At 42.7% G+C, this 15,750-nt stretch overlaps 1 protein-coding gene across 1 annotated transcript in view; it reads left to right on the forward strand.

The window, feature by feature from the left end:
* Nucleotides 1-15,750, forward strand: part of FGR (FGR proto-oncogene, Src family tyrosine kinase) — a 200,197-nt gene that overhangs the window by 118,082 nt on the left and 66,365 nt on the right. Inside the window, exon 6 of the mRNA XM_088442123.1 lies at nucleotides 7,743-7,892. Coding sequence (XP_088298249.1) covers nucleotides 7,743-7,892 — 150 coding nt within the window. The remainder of the gene's footprint in view (nucleotides 1-7,742; nucleotides 7,893-15,750) is intronic.

Consider the following 15,750-nt stretch of genomic DNA (forward strand, 5'->3'; position numbering starts at 1 on the left):
ATGCTTTTTATTTGACATATTGCCTTTCTTATGCTTTGTTCCACATATGGTACCAATGATTTAATGTTCTTCATTTGATATATTGTGCTTCCATTGTTCTGTTTATTTTTGTTTCATTCATGAGCTCCATTTTCTGGCTCCAGCAGTGGGTGATGGGAGAGACGTCATGACGTCTCTCCCATCATGCAGAGCGGGAGGGCCCGGGGGGACAGAGGAGCGATGCCGGAGCGGGGATTAAGGTAGGTGGAGGTTTGGGGTTTTTTACGTGTGTGTCTGTCTGGCCCTGGGATCACTGCTGGGGGTACTGCTGGGGGTGGACGGACTACTACTGGGGGCACTGCTGGGGGGGACTACTACTGGGGGCACTGCTGGGGGGGACTACTGATGGGGGCACTGCTGGAGGGGGACTACCAATGGGGGCATTGCTGGGAGGACTACCACTGGGGGCACTGCTGGGAGGACTACCACTGGGGGCACTGCTGGGAGGACTACTACTGGGGGCACTGCTGGGGGGACTACTACTGGAGGCACTGCACTGGTGGAACCACTACCTGGGGCACTATATAAGAGGCACTGAATAGGAGGACCACTACTGGGGGCACTGTATAAGGGGAACTGTATAAGGGCTTGTGTAGCTATCCGAGGGTGAGGGTGGGGGGGAGTGCAAGGTTGAAGCAATGCCTAGGGTGCCAAGAAACCTTGCACCGGCCCTGCTTACAGGTCTAAATAAAGAGAGGTGGCAATCCTATTCAATAGAAATTTAAAATACTCCATTTTGGATTAGATAATAGACCCAGAGGGTCACTTCTTGCTGATAGATTTGTCCATTGAAGTATGTAATTATACCATAGTTAATCTTTACGCTCCAAATATATCCCCACATCAATTTCTGGCTAAACTGTCTCAGATATTGGCACACAGAATGGTATATGACTTAATATTAGCGGGTGATTATAATTAAGTGGATGACCCTAGTGTTGATAGGTCTTCTTTAATAAATAGGTCTAATACACCCTCGTGGTACTTTATACAGTCTCTTAAGACTCTGCACCAGTTGTCTGATCAATGGAGACTTATACATGGCTTGGAATGTACGTACACTCATCTTTCTCAGGCTCATCAATCTTTATCTAGGATTGATTTTTTATTTTATTTCATATTCTTTGATGACCCAGGTACATATGTCAGAGATCCATGAGATCTTAATATCGGATCACGCCCCAGTATCTTTGGACTTATGGCATATCTCCACAACCCCTGCGGATCGCCAATGGCGCTTTCCACAATATTTAGCTAAATCAGACCAATTTAGACAATTTTTAATTACATCTTGGTCTAACTATCAGGATGATAATTTGGAACATTGGCAAGACATTGTTTTATTTTGGAGTGCTTCCAAAGCAGTTATGCGAGGTCATGTTTTACAATATGTATCTAAACTTAGAAGGGAATCAAAAAAACAATACTTGGAATTGCATACTGCAGTGGCGCTAGCATTTCCACATTATCAAGCCAATCAGTCTGCGCATAACTTGGAGGAATATCTTAAAAATATTCTTTCTTATCTGCTCAGGCTAGAACCCGCCTAGTTTATTCTAAGCAAATGTTTTATAAATGGGGCAACAAACCTGGCAAACTACTAGCACTCATGTCTAAGCCATGGACATAAAAATCCTATATTACAGCAATCAAGGACCCTTCATCTAATACTACACATTTGAATACCAAAGAGATTCTATCCCATTTCCACTCTTATTTTTCAAATCTTTATCAACCAATCGAGGAGGAGGATGACTTACGGGAACAACTTCTCTCGGCAGCCCGATTACCTGTATTAACCCAAGACCAACGGGATATGTTATCAAAGGATATTGTGGAGGCAAAATTAAGTAGTGTTATAACTGGGCTACTACCTCATATATTGCCTGGACCTGATGATTTCTCAGGTTCTTATTATAAAATCTTAAAAGACAGCATATTACCCACTTTGGTAGAATTATTTAATAAAATATTGCATGATAACCCGGCTTTCCCTTCATTTACAGAGGCTTAAGGAGCATACAGACTAGACGATATGCTCCCTGAGCGATATCATCTAGTGTGTCCCTGGCAGGGTGTGCTCAATGTCGTTCATGACATTGAGCACACCCGCTGAACGATATCATTAACGATATCGTTCAGCGCCCGACTCTCTCCCCCATTCCCCAACATGCAGCAACCTGACGATATCGTATTTTAAATTGTTGACCAAGATAATGGCTAATAGGCTGCAAACTATGATGCCTGACTTGCTAACCTCACATCAAACGGGATTTGTCCAAGGCAGACACTCGGTTAGGGGTATCCGTATGGCACTAGCGGCGGTTCTGGCAAATATAGGTCGGGAGAGACCAGGAGGCATGCAACTCAGTCTTGACACCCATAAGGCCTTTGATTCGGTTGCTTGGCCACACTTACTTGCAGTATTGGAAAAAAGAGGCTTTGATTCTTTGTTTATTGGATTAATGGGTACCTTTTATTTTCATCCTACTACAACTTTGTTAGTTAATGGGGTTCAAGGAGATCCGATCGTACTGTATCGAGGAACTAGACAGGGGTGTCCCCTTTCCCCGCTATTGTTCAATTTATATATTGATCCTTGGTTTCGAATCCTCCAGACTTGGTCAGAATTCCGAGGAGTTAAAGTGGGGGCAACAGAGATTAAACTATCTGCTTTTGTGGATTACCTATTACTTTACAATAGTGATCCTGAAAATTCTTTGGGGAAAATACTGTCTAAACTCTCAGGCTTTGGAAAGATCTCAGGATATGTGGCATATCTGTCCAAATTGGTGGGCCTTTATCTCCATCCCAATATACAAGTGCCTCGCTGGGGTTCCCATTTACCATTGCAATGGGCCAAATTGAGTATTGATTATTTGGGAATTCAACTTCCCAAATGTCCAGCTGAATTGTATAAACTTAATTTCTCGAAAGCAATTACACATATAACTAAGGAATTGGAGGGTTGGAAACATCTATGCCTGTCCTACATGGGTAGAGCCAACCTTATCCAGATGGTAATGTTCCCAAGGCTGTTATATCTGTTTCATTCTCTTCCACTTCTTTTAACTCAAAGAGATTTACGTTTATTGAACTCTCTCTTTAGAAATTTTATTTGGAAATCCAAAAGCCCAAGGATTGGGTTAATTAAACTACAGCAAACAAAAGCAAACGGGGGTATTAACTTTCCTCATATCTTAAATTATAATCGTATTGCAATATTAAGGTATCTCCGTGACTGGATCCATGGCTGAGACCTTTATGCAAATTCATCAATTGAGGGCCAATTTTAGAAGACTGCAACTTGGCGAGCTTCCTACATATGCAGGACGCAGAAATTCCAAATCATATAAGAGATAATCCCCTCTTATGGTCCACAGGAAAAGTGTGGCATATTCTTCATCATCGTTGCCAGTTAAATTCTTATAAATCTATATTTTTGCCTTTTATAGCAAATCCGGAATTTCAGGGGGGTAGGGCAGCATTCCCATTCACTAAACTTCATAAAGAAGGGCTGACTAATATAGGTATCTTCCTTAACATACCATTAAAACGCTCACTTAAGTATGAGGAGGCGTTGGAAAGGTTTCCCTCATTTCGCATTCATCCCATCACATTTATGCAGGCTAAATATTATGTGGCTTCACTCATTAAATGTTTCTCGAATTCGGATTGGGAAAACACATTTAATACTATACTTCTTTCGGATCCAACCACAAAAAAGGCGTTATCAATACACTACTCCTTTTTAAGACAAACCATACAACATGAGGTGGTACGTATTGGAATGAGTAGGTGGGTGCCGGTGATTCCTGCATTATCATGCAAAATTCTTAACAAAGCTCTTCTCTTATCATGTAATTTACTCCCAGCTATTCAATACCAGGAAATGTTTATGAATATTTTTCAAAAAGCATACTTCTCCCCACATAGACAATATTTAGCGGGTATGAGCTCCTTGGCCTCGTGTCCTCGTTGTCAGTCCGCCATAGCCAATTTGTACCACTATTTCTGTTCTTGTCCTCTTTTAAGAACTTTTTGGCTACAAATAAGGAAATACGCCCTTGAGCACCTGGTGAATTATGTACCATTCACAGATATATGTACTCTGTTTGGGATACTTCTCGAAGGTCAGCAAGTGGCAAGGGGTTGTAAGAGACCAGCTACATTGCGTCTTTTTAAGGAAAAACTCATTCATGTATTTAACATGGATTGGATTGAGACAATAATAGAGAAAGAGACTCGTTTAGAAAAAATTTCTTAACTTGGGAGAGTTACATAGGCACCTTGACTTTAGCTCAGAGACATAGGACCTCATTCAGAGTCGGTCGAAGCGGCCGCACGGTCGTACGGGAAAAGGTGCCGGATATGCAAATTATTCCCTCGCAAGTTGCGTCCCTAAGTTCGGATCGGTAGCTGGCCGACCAAGGGGAGGAAGCAGTCGGAATTCCAAAAAATACGCCCCCTTCTCGTACGCATTGCACGTCATCTCCGGGCATATAAGGATTAATCTAGACCATCGGGAACCATCGGAACTGGTCGTAGAGCTTAAGGTTGACCATACCATATCTTAAGCTCTACGTTCATGTCAGTGTAAAAACCTCCCATGTCACATGTGCCATGACGCTACTTTGTTAATTATGCACTCCCATAAACCGTATGCACTCCCATAAAATGCCGTTCGCATAATTAGGCACGCCTGCGTTCGGATATCCACTCCCCCGTTTTCAAGCACCTTCCCCTGTTACCACCCACAAACGCCTCAATCTGTCAATCAAACTACCAACCTGGCTGTGTTCAAGGAGAGAGAAATTTCTGATCGTAGCGGCTAGTTTACGCACGCGCATTGCGAACTTTATGCATGCGCAGTATAGCGAACATCGATGGCGTACGACCGTGCGGCCGCTTCGACCGACTCTGAATGAGGTCCATAGAATTTATGAATCATTCAAATGTACCCAATGGTATTGTTACCGATCCATATCTGGGGAACTTCCAATTAGGTTGGACTCTTAAGGGAGAATGCCTCCTGGTTAAACTCCCCGCCCCCCCCCTTCTCCCCCCTCCCTCCTCCCCATGTCCTCCCCCCTTGGCGTCTTGTCCCTGTAGCAGCTTTCCTTTCTAGTTTCGATGGTTGGTATGTTATATATACTGTTAGAACAATGTATAAGAGTACAACAGGTATCATTGTTTTATATTTTACAAGATTTTGGTCTCATCAGAGATTTATCTGTATTATTGAAATATCTGTGTTTATTATTTTTTGATTATGTATACAAATTATTTTAATATACACAAACAAGGTGTAAATTGATGTGATTGTTCATTTTATTCAATGATCAACTGTTATGATATCAGTTACAATATGTATGTTTTACTTTCATGGTGATTCAATAATAAAATATTTACTTTAAAAAAAAAAATTGATGGAGGTAATTAGGTTTAGAACTGGCATGGAGTTCTACCTAATTACCGGAGGAATACATCATTCCTCCTCTCCATAACTATCTATTCCGAAAAGCTGTCATTTTTGCGATTACAGCTTTTCAGGAAATATATACTTTTCTGTAAACTAACTTACCGCAGCTGGAATCCGTGCTGCACATGCACCGTTACGTTCACAAAAGCAGCACATGCGCAGCACTGATTACAGCTGCGGTAATTCTGTAACCCCCTCCTCCCCTCTGCTCACCTCCCTGACCCCCACCTACCTTGCCATTGCAGCTGCGGAACCCGACCTCCTGTCTGAAGACGAGAAAACAGTAAAGTTAAAAACATATATATATTATTATTATTTTGTTTTTAAAACTTTACTGTGTTCTGTCAGGAGAACACAATCGGAGCAGCAACCGGAGGAGGGACGAGGGAGTGACGGAGCGAGCCAGAGGAGTACCAGCCCAGCTGAAAGTAGACCAGCATCACCCGCTATACGCCACCTGAGAGTGGCGTATAGTAACACCATCAAATTCTGAAAATACATAATATTCGGAATTTGATGAATAGCCTAATTTCTACATCCCCATACTAATGTATGGGGAGTGGGGAAATTAACGCAGGGGGACTTAACCAGGAGATATCAGTGATATCTCCTGTGCTAAGTGTGTTAATGAATAATAAAATAATGTTAATTAAGGAAAATGTCCTTAAAAATTTTATTTTAGTGTTGATGAATAGGTACCTATATCACCATTTATATTTTAGAAGCAGACAAGATTTATGGTACCTCCTGTACCAGTTAAATCTCTTTATCTGACTTCATCTGTGGGAAACTTCATTACACCAGGGGTTAGTGTGACATAGAGATGTCAGCACTTAGACCCTTCACTGCTCCTTTCGCCTTTGCTCCTACAGGTCACGCATGCGCACCAGGGACAATCCCAATTTTAAAAGGGACGGAGGATTCCGAAAGGATCCCTCTTCGCAACCTGGGACTCCTTCCCATAGGGAAGCAGTAGGTATCGGGAGCATTCGCCATAATATTGTATTTTCGGAGCTTGATGAATTCTGTCCCCATACTAGTGTATGGGGACAGCGGGCCATTCCGTCAGAGGAAGGTAAGTAGGAGATATCTGTGATATCTCCTACTTTACCCTCTTAATGAATGGCCCGATCACTTAATTTTTACAATTGCAGGTGAAATAGTTCATTTTCACATGCTTTTGTAAACATGAAGTGATGATGAATAGACACCTAAATGAGCTAACTTGAGAATCCAGCTGAATATCCACAAATAAACATTAGCCACAGATGCAAATGTGTACTCATCTGAAAGTATCAGCGATAATTCATAGTGTGAACACAGACCAGGGTAACATACCACAACCAAATGCACAACTATCCACTAGTGTAGTCTCTGGGCCTGATTGCGAGATTTACACTAATGCAATCGCAACTGCAATCTCTTACAGATCACAGTTGCTAAAATATGCTAATGCCTTCCAAAGCTTAGCCGAGCATATGGACGCCCACTGCTGCCTTCTCATATCCGGCTGACGGCATACAACAATGTGAACATCAGTAACATCAATGCAGATCGGTCAGCCATGCAGCTTGTAAGTCAAGTTTGACTTGCCTCAATCACTACGGCTCTCCTGACATGCTGAGAGCTCTCAAGCTCAGGAGAATGCAATGGCTAATTTATGCACGCCCATGATACGGTGTGTAAACGGTCCTGACCAACCGTTACCTCCATCCAAACGCTGACTACCTGTCACTAACTATGTGAGTGAATCCTCTGTTGCGAGCGGGATCACAATACAATCACTGTGCATGCGCAGTGCGGCATGCACAATGGCAAACGATCACTCGATCTGCGAATATATCAGCATTCCGTAAATCTCGGAATCAGGCCCTCTGTGGAGAGAAGCTCCCTTGGGGTCTATTTACTAAGCCTTGAATGGAGATAAAGTGAACGGAGATAAAGTACAAACCAATCAGCTCCTAACTGCCATGTAACAGGCTTGAAAAATGACAGTTAGGAGATGGTTGGTTGGTACTTTACTCCTTTCAATTTATCTCCATCCAAGGCTTAGTACATAGACTCAATAAGTGACTAACCAAACATTTCTGTTTTTCTTTTAAATTCCATCAATTATTTTGCAATCTTATATATGGAGATACATGATAAAACCTTTTTCTTATTGATCATTTTTGTTCTGTTTTTCTTTGTCACTCATGTTCTCTTTCATTCCTACTCTTAGGTGCTTTCTCCCTTTCTATCCGTGACTGGGATAATAGAAAAGGCGATCATGTCAAACATTACAAGGTCCGAAAGATTGACAATGGCGGCTTTTACATCACAACACGAGCCCAGTTTGACACTGTACAAGAGCTGGTACAACATTACAAAGGTATGTGTAATTACATTTTATGAACACAATCATGTTATAAAAAATAAGCGTTTTTACAGTGGCAAGGTGGCATAATAAGAACAATACGTAATTGTGCTATCATGGGTGTGTGGAGGGCAACTGAGATGCGTGTTGTTGCATACGGGGCACCTGGCAGTAGAACTGGTGGCGCAAGACCATGGGCTTTCCTGGATGGTGACTGGGAGGTGGCCTGAGGGGAATGCAAAAACAGGCTGTCTGATGGGTGTGTTATGGGAGTGTCACAGGTGTGTCAGTAACAGCGGATGCGTTCCCAGACGCACAGCCACAGAGGATAGGTTTAGAGCAATTTCAGAAGGAGACACTATGTCATCCATAGGCTGGTGCAAGGGTCGATGGTGGACGTGATGGTGCGCGGGTGGTGGAGTGTTCATAACCACCGACAGAGTTGCACTGTCCACGGGCATTGAAAGTGGGCACAGTCCAGCGCATGCTAGCGCACAAGGGGAAGGCTGAAACTAGACATTGCATATTACCACCACTACAACTCCGCAAACATCACAATCACGGCTGCAATACCGCCCATCTCTGAATCAAGCCCACTGTGCTTACATATACCTAGCACCTTACAGACACAATGTATATGACTCCTGATGTTTGTCTCCTTGGGCATGGGCCCCTAGGTGACATATTCTAGAAGATGGTGCCGCACTGTGAGAGCAAAGACACTGGCACTGTGCCAGAGCCTGTGCTCTCTTGTGCACATGCGCCATCTTCCCGACTATCACTGGGAAGATGGTGGAGGAAGAGGGATCTGCTTGCCGGAGCAAGGTAAGATGGGGGATGGGGGGCTGCCCAGAGGAGGGGGCAGTTGCATATGGCTCTGTCAGCAGACCTTATAGATGGTGTAACCATTCCCAATGCACCAAATGAGGTCACCCATACATTTTTTAATTGTGTTTTGCCACAAATGAACTTACTCAGACCTCATGATTTTCATGGGACAATCCCAATTTTAAAAGGTCACAGGGGTGTTGTCTAGCATATACTGGGTGTGGCCTGACTGTAAGTGGGTGTGACATGCATTGGCTGTGACTTGGTATTTAGTGTATCGGGGAATGGCCGAATTTTGGACACTGTTTCAGTTTGGACTGCTGTTAGGTATCCTGCCTGGCCACATTAATTTAGTATTTCTCAAAAGTATACCATTACTTTAACAATGGTGTAGCAAATTGTAAAAATTGTATTTACTTATTCCTTTTCCATGACTGTTGCTTTTCAATAACTTTAGGCAGAACCCCGACATAGTGTGTTTAGTATTACTGCCTCACAGGACGGAGATCATGAGCTCAGTTCCCAACCAGGGCTCAGGCTAATCCAAGCACTATACATGTGGAGTTTGCATGTGCTCCCTGTTCACGCGGGTTTGCCACCCCCCCTAAGCATATTTGTGTGTTAATTGGACTCTAACCCGATTATCCCTAGTGTATGTGCTTGTATGTTACAGGATTTAGAATGTCTATCTGTTATTATTACCCAGTCTTGTTTTATTACTGTTTTGTTCCCAATTGTAAAGTGCAACAGAATATGCTGGGGCTACATAAGTTACTGTTAATAAATAAATAATTGTAAGCTCCAAAGGGGAAGGCAGTGATATGAATTATAAATATTCTTTGCACAGAATTGTGTTTATGGTGGTACCAGGGGCAAGTGCAGGATTGGTAAAGGGGTCTCCTTGCATGCATGTGTACATAGATAGATTTTCAAGTTAATATACATACACACACTTTAACTTATGGAGATGCTGCAGGAGGTTGTTGATGGGGACGGGGCTGGGCTCTTTGTATCATTAGGCCCAGCCCCCTAGCATAATGGTATAATTTGCGCATCAATGGAGGATGTAGTCATTATCTCGGCGTGCAGGATACCGATGCTCAGAATGCTGCCGTCAGAATGCCGACACCAGTCAGAATCCCGTTGCCGACATTGTGACTGCCGGCATCCTGACGGTAAGTAGTGGGGTTAGGGGGAGGGATAGGGGTTAGGCACTAGGGGGAGGGTTAAGGTTTAGGCTGCGGGGTGGGTTGGTTAAGTTTAGGCAGTAGGGGGAGGGTTAGGTTTAGGGTGTGGGGAGAGAGGGTTAGGGGTAGGTTTAAGATACCTAACATCAGGTGTCAGTATTCTAACCCTGTCGGGATACCGGCGTCATGATTCTGCTGCCGGGATCCTGAGTGCCGTCATACCGTACCCAACCTATGACCAAAATTATACAATTCTCATAGAATCACGTCAAATTGATTCTGCTCCCTCATCCACAGACCCACAAGTCACGGTCGCGAGGGGGTGGTGCTACGATCATGGGCAAAATAAATTTGGTCTTTCGGGGGGAGTTGTAGGTACTCAGAAACCACCCCTGAAAGTGCCACTGAGTACTATATAAATAAATAAACTTATTTACTTTGCCATATTTTTTGCTGGAAATCGTGGCTGAGTGTACAGTAGAGGGGAAGTAAGTATGTCAGCCTCCCGACAAAGTTGATGAGTCTCCCAGTGTCCGTCCACTTCCCTACTGAAGTGCGCTGTCAGGAGTTTGGATGACATGATTCGTATAGAATTGTGTCATCCTAGCAGCGTCCTCAGCTGTAAAATACTGCAATTTGAACAACGGGGTCACAATGACATTTACAGGAATGTAGCTTTTACAGCGGGGATGGGGCCATTATGACAAGAATACGGCGCCATGCCCCCTTGGTTGTTGCTAGATCCAAGTTGAAGTAAGGACCTCTGACGTCACAACCATGTGACCGCTACGGCAGGGCGGGTCAGCTACCAGTGTTACTATCCACGTGTGCATAGAGGGTGAATATAAACCTGTGGTGAGCTAAGCGAACACGCGAGAGGACACTTTTGGCCCCCCGTTCTGAACCTTGCCCCTCCCCCTTTTGTCATGGGTCACATGGTTGTGACGTCAGAGGTCCTGTACAGCACCTCATTCTACACCTAACCATGCCCCCTTGCCCGTCAGATAGGGTTACCCCCCCTGGGACTTATGTGATAAAAAGTAAGGTACTTGTGTACTTTACGGACTCATTGCAGAAAGAACCCAAGTGTTCTACAATCATTATTATTATCAATCATGGTAATGTGTAAATCCCCTTCACGGAGAGGACTCTGACATCAGCAGCCAGTGTCCAGCATAATTCCCAGTGTCCAGTGTCATTCCCTACCATCCAAGTGGGCATAGAAGGGGAATATAACCTGAGCCCGAAGCGTGGCGAGCGCAGGAACCCGCGAGGGGACATATTTCTTCATTAGGAGGGGACAACCCACGAGTAGACAATTTTCTTCTTTAGGTTGGGACAACGTTCGGTACTTGTGTACATAAAGTATGCAGGTACCATTTAAAACATTCATTGGGTTCTCTCTGCAATGAGTCCGTAAAGTACACAAGGACCAATAGTAATTGTGATTTTGAACACAAAATACATTGTATTTAAAAAAATAAATATTCCGTAGTCAATTATTGTTAATAATAATAATAATAATAATAATAATAATAGTAATGTTTAAAACAGATAGTGATATTGGCTAAGTGTTCACCGCCTTGTTTTAATTAGAGATGAGTGGGTTCGGATTTCAGAGATACGAACCCACCCGAACTTAGCAGATCCGAGTTGGATCCAAGCAGGCTCAATTTTTCCCGCCTGACTCGGATCTCAAGCCGAGGCAAAACTATGGAGTCTGAAATCTCGCGGTTCGCGAGCTTTCGTCTTTATGATCAATGTAGCATATAAGGGACCACGCGATGGACGCCATTTCACTCCAGCTGTGGAGACTGAACAGGGAGGCCATACTTGCCAACTCTCCCTCATTGTCAGGGAGGCTCCCTGAAATAGTAGCAATATCCCTGTCTCCCTGAAGAGTCTAGCAATCTCCCTCATTTCATCCTTACCCCATTATGAAGCTGTTATATTAAAAAACAGAGATATATACATTCAAATGGGATCATTAGTGTAATTTCCTTGCATTGGTTATTATAAGGCACAATGATCCCTATGAATTTCTGCAAAGTATTAGTGTGTTTTCATCAACAAACAGATCTTACTAACTGCTTTTGGGCTGGTTTACATTTTAGATGTAAGTCAGGTTTAGGACACGACTCTCAGATGTAGCAGTACACGCCCACTGTAACATGTGCTCATAGGTGCTGCTTTCACAATCTCCCTGAAATGTTTTTTCAAAAGTAGGCAAGTATGGTCCTGGGCTGGTGCTGCTGATCCATTCTGGGCTGGTGCTTTGCTGTCTGCTGTGTCCATAGGCTGGTACAGATCTGCAGATACATCTGGGCTGGTGCTGTGTCCATCTGGGCCCAAGTTTTGGACTCAAAAAGAAAAAATATATATATAGTAAAAAAAGGCTAGTGTTAGGCTTAACCGCAGTACCGCACAAGATCCAGCCAGCAATGCAAGTTGCAACCTAGTGCTGCCCGACTCCAGTCGTGATTAATCTGTGCTCTGGGCCCAAGTTCTTGATTATAAAAAAAATTAAAATCAATTGGTTTTTTTTGGATCTTTTACTGTCTGTGTGTGTGCGTGTAACCAGCTAGCAATGCAAGTTAAGTTGCAACCTAGTGCTGCCCCACTCCAGTCGTGATCAATCGCTGCTCTGGGCCCAAGTTCTGGAGCTGAAAAATGTTTTGAAATAAATTGTCTTTTTTTGGTCTAATATTTTAGTGTGTGCGCACGACTGCATGTGTGTGAATTTTGTAACCGCACCTTGTCTGCACTATTGGTGCTTGTGACACTGCTTCAAGACCACAGAAAATTTGGAGGGCTGTCACATGACAGGAGAGCAAGGCCAAGAACCACATGTTGTAGCTGCCGCCAGTAGTGCAAGGCTGTCAACTTCCTCATCCTCTATGAAGGCCAATGCCCCAGGGCTTAAGTCACGCCATCGATATGGTAACGCTACTTTTACCAAACTTAAGAAAAAACAATTGAAAAGAAATTTGCCTTTAGATATACATAAAATTGGCAATATGCCATTCACTACACGTTGTGGAAAGGAAAGGATAAGGCCTTGGCCATTCTTTATGAAGACTGCTGATTCTGATAGCCCTTCTGCTTGTAATAGTAGTGGTGGTGGTACCATTAAAACATTTAAAGTTGTTAAAATGAGTAAGACAGCTCCGGAAAAACCAACTGTGTGCCCTGAGGAAAAAGAAATCACAAATCCCCGAGGAGAGTGCAAGTGTGTCCGCAGTTGTCATGTGTGAGCCAGACCTAAATACTAGTGTACTGGAGGATCCTCCAAGTTCCAACATTTGTGTGCCCTCTGTAAATGTGGGGAAGGAAAGTCAACATCTTGCAGACGTAGTCATCGAGGATGCTTCTGTGGAATTGCACATGGAGGAGAAGGATATTTTGGTAGTTGAAGATGCTAAGGATGATGAGGATGTTGATGATGAAGATGTTGGTGATGAGGATGTTGATGCCGAGGATGTCCTTTGTGTAAGAAAGGCAACAGCTGTTGCACATGGATTGAAAAGGCCAAAGCCCATTGTTGTCATGCCGGGGCAAAAGACAAAAAAATCCACTTATCACGTGTGGAATTATTTCCACCCCAATCCGGACAACAGTTGTCAAGCCATATGTAACATTTGCAAAGCAAGAGTGAGTACAGGGAGGGACCTAAACCACCTAGGGACCTCCTCCTTGTTACGTCACTTGGAGCACATTCATCAAATATCAAAGTGTATGTCGCCAAGTTCCAAAACTCAAAACATAACAAGTCCAGTGTCACCTACCTGCTCCCTCTCTGTGGGATCCAAACGCCTTCGATCTCCAACACCAAAACCTGCATCATCATCAACATCCTCATTCGTGATCGGAAGTAATTTAAAAAAAACAATTGACTATTAAACAGTCCTTTGATAGAGGAAGTAAGTATAATAGCTGTCACCCAGTTTCACAGTGGATCACTGACGCCATGACGGCTGTGCTAGTATTAGATGGTGAAATAATAAAAAATTAGAATGATAGTGTGGAGGAAGTGCAAAAGGAGGATGAGGGGGAAATTTTTGTCCTACCTGACGCTAATGTGGATGTTGATGATAAGAATGTGGTTTGCATAAATCAGCCACCAGTGGCAGCAGTTCTTGCTAATGATAAAAAGAAAGCCAGAAAAGCAACGTCTTGGGTGTGGAATTATTTTAATCTAAATTCTGACAACAGTTGTGAAGGCATCTGTTCCATTTGTAAAGCCAAAGTTAGGAGAGGAAGGGACATTAACCATCTAGGAACCTCCTCCCTGTTACGTCATATCATATGCAGCGAGTTCATGCAATTTGTTTAACAAAATTATAATTCGTAAATTAATAACAAGCAGTTCAGTATCAGCTACCAGCAGTGTGGACCAGGACATGTAATCTCCACCACCAACACCCTCATCATCAACCTCCTCCTTAATAATTGAAGGTAGTCCTTCCAAAAAAAGTTTTGTGGGGGCCCAAACAAACCAAGGAGTTCAGCCACGAAAGTGTCCGTCCTAGTGGCTAAAGTGCTTGGTTTGTTAAACTGTGCATGTCCTTTTTAATATCCCACATAAGAGTGGGTGGGAGGGACAATTCCATCTTGCACCTCTTTCCTTTACATTTGTCACAATTTGGGGCATTGCCGACTGACTATATTATAGTTTATTAAACTGCCATCCTGTCTGCCACTGCTGTGTGGCAATATTTCATAGATGTCCTATATTTTATTGAACTGCCGTGCGTTTGTGCTGCTGCTCTGTTGCTTACTTTAGCCAGCCAGCTCGCTGCAGCCTTTGGCCTGTATTGGTGAAAAATAGTGAAATCAATATTGTGAGCTGTGAGGTGGTTAAAAATGCCTAGAAATGCCTGAAAATGATTGTTATTAAGGTTCTTAATACTGTAGAAACAAAAACAGGCCCAAATGATGTGGTTTTAGCTGTTTATATAATTTTTTTTTTTTTTTAAATACAGATCCAAAACCAAAAACAAAACCTAATAACAAAACACCAAGGAAAAACATCCAAAACCAGATTCAGATCCAAAACCAGGGGAGAACCAGATCCAAAACCTAAACACGGGGTTCGGCGCACATCTCTAGTTTTAATTGTAGTAACATCTTTCGCTGCAGTTGTTTCTATAAGTCTCTACCAACTTTGCAGGTTGCAATATTAGCCATAGTCACAGTACATTGAGCACAAACCATAAATGATGGGATGATGGTGCCATCATGTGGCAATACTTGGCATAGCAGCTTCAATGAATAATCCATTTATTTTGGATTGAATACCCAAGGCAGTGGAGCAGATTTACCAATGAATGAAAAATCCTATTGTACATAGATTTTTCTTGCTTCTCCCTATACAGCTGTCTGGCTCATTCATGCACATATTTGCAGACTGATCTAATAAAGTGGTAAGTTAACCCTTACCTCTCCAGACCAGTATAGTTCAGCAGCAGTAAAAGAAAATCAGACATATCCATGTAGGTTAACCATTTGTTCATTAGACATAATACAAAACCATATAATCTAATACAATAAACAATAAATTACGTCCTTGAGCAGGCCTTGGTTTTTTACGTGCTATAACTACATTATCACAGTGCGATCGGAGAACACAGCTAAAAAATATTATAATCTATTTTTCATAATCATCTGAATATTCCGCATGGACATATAGTGGGCAAATCAAACAAATATATATATACATTGATTACAGAACAGGAACATGAAAAACAAAAAAGCACGTTCAACAAACAAAACAATGGAGTGACACAAATGGCATAATAATTCTGCTTTCATCAGAATTGGCCAAAACGTGCATAATATCATCTATTGTGTACACACCT

This window comes from Taudactylus pleione, unplaced genomic scaffold (genome assembly GCF_031769625.1).
Source record: "Taudactylus pleione unplaced genomic scaffold, aTauple2 ptg000305l, whole genome shotgun sequence".
Classification (NCBI taxonomy): domain Eukaryota; kingdom Metazoa; phylum Chordata; class Amphibia; order Anura; family Myobatrachidae; genus Taudactylus; species Taudactylus pleione.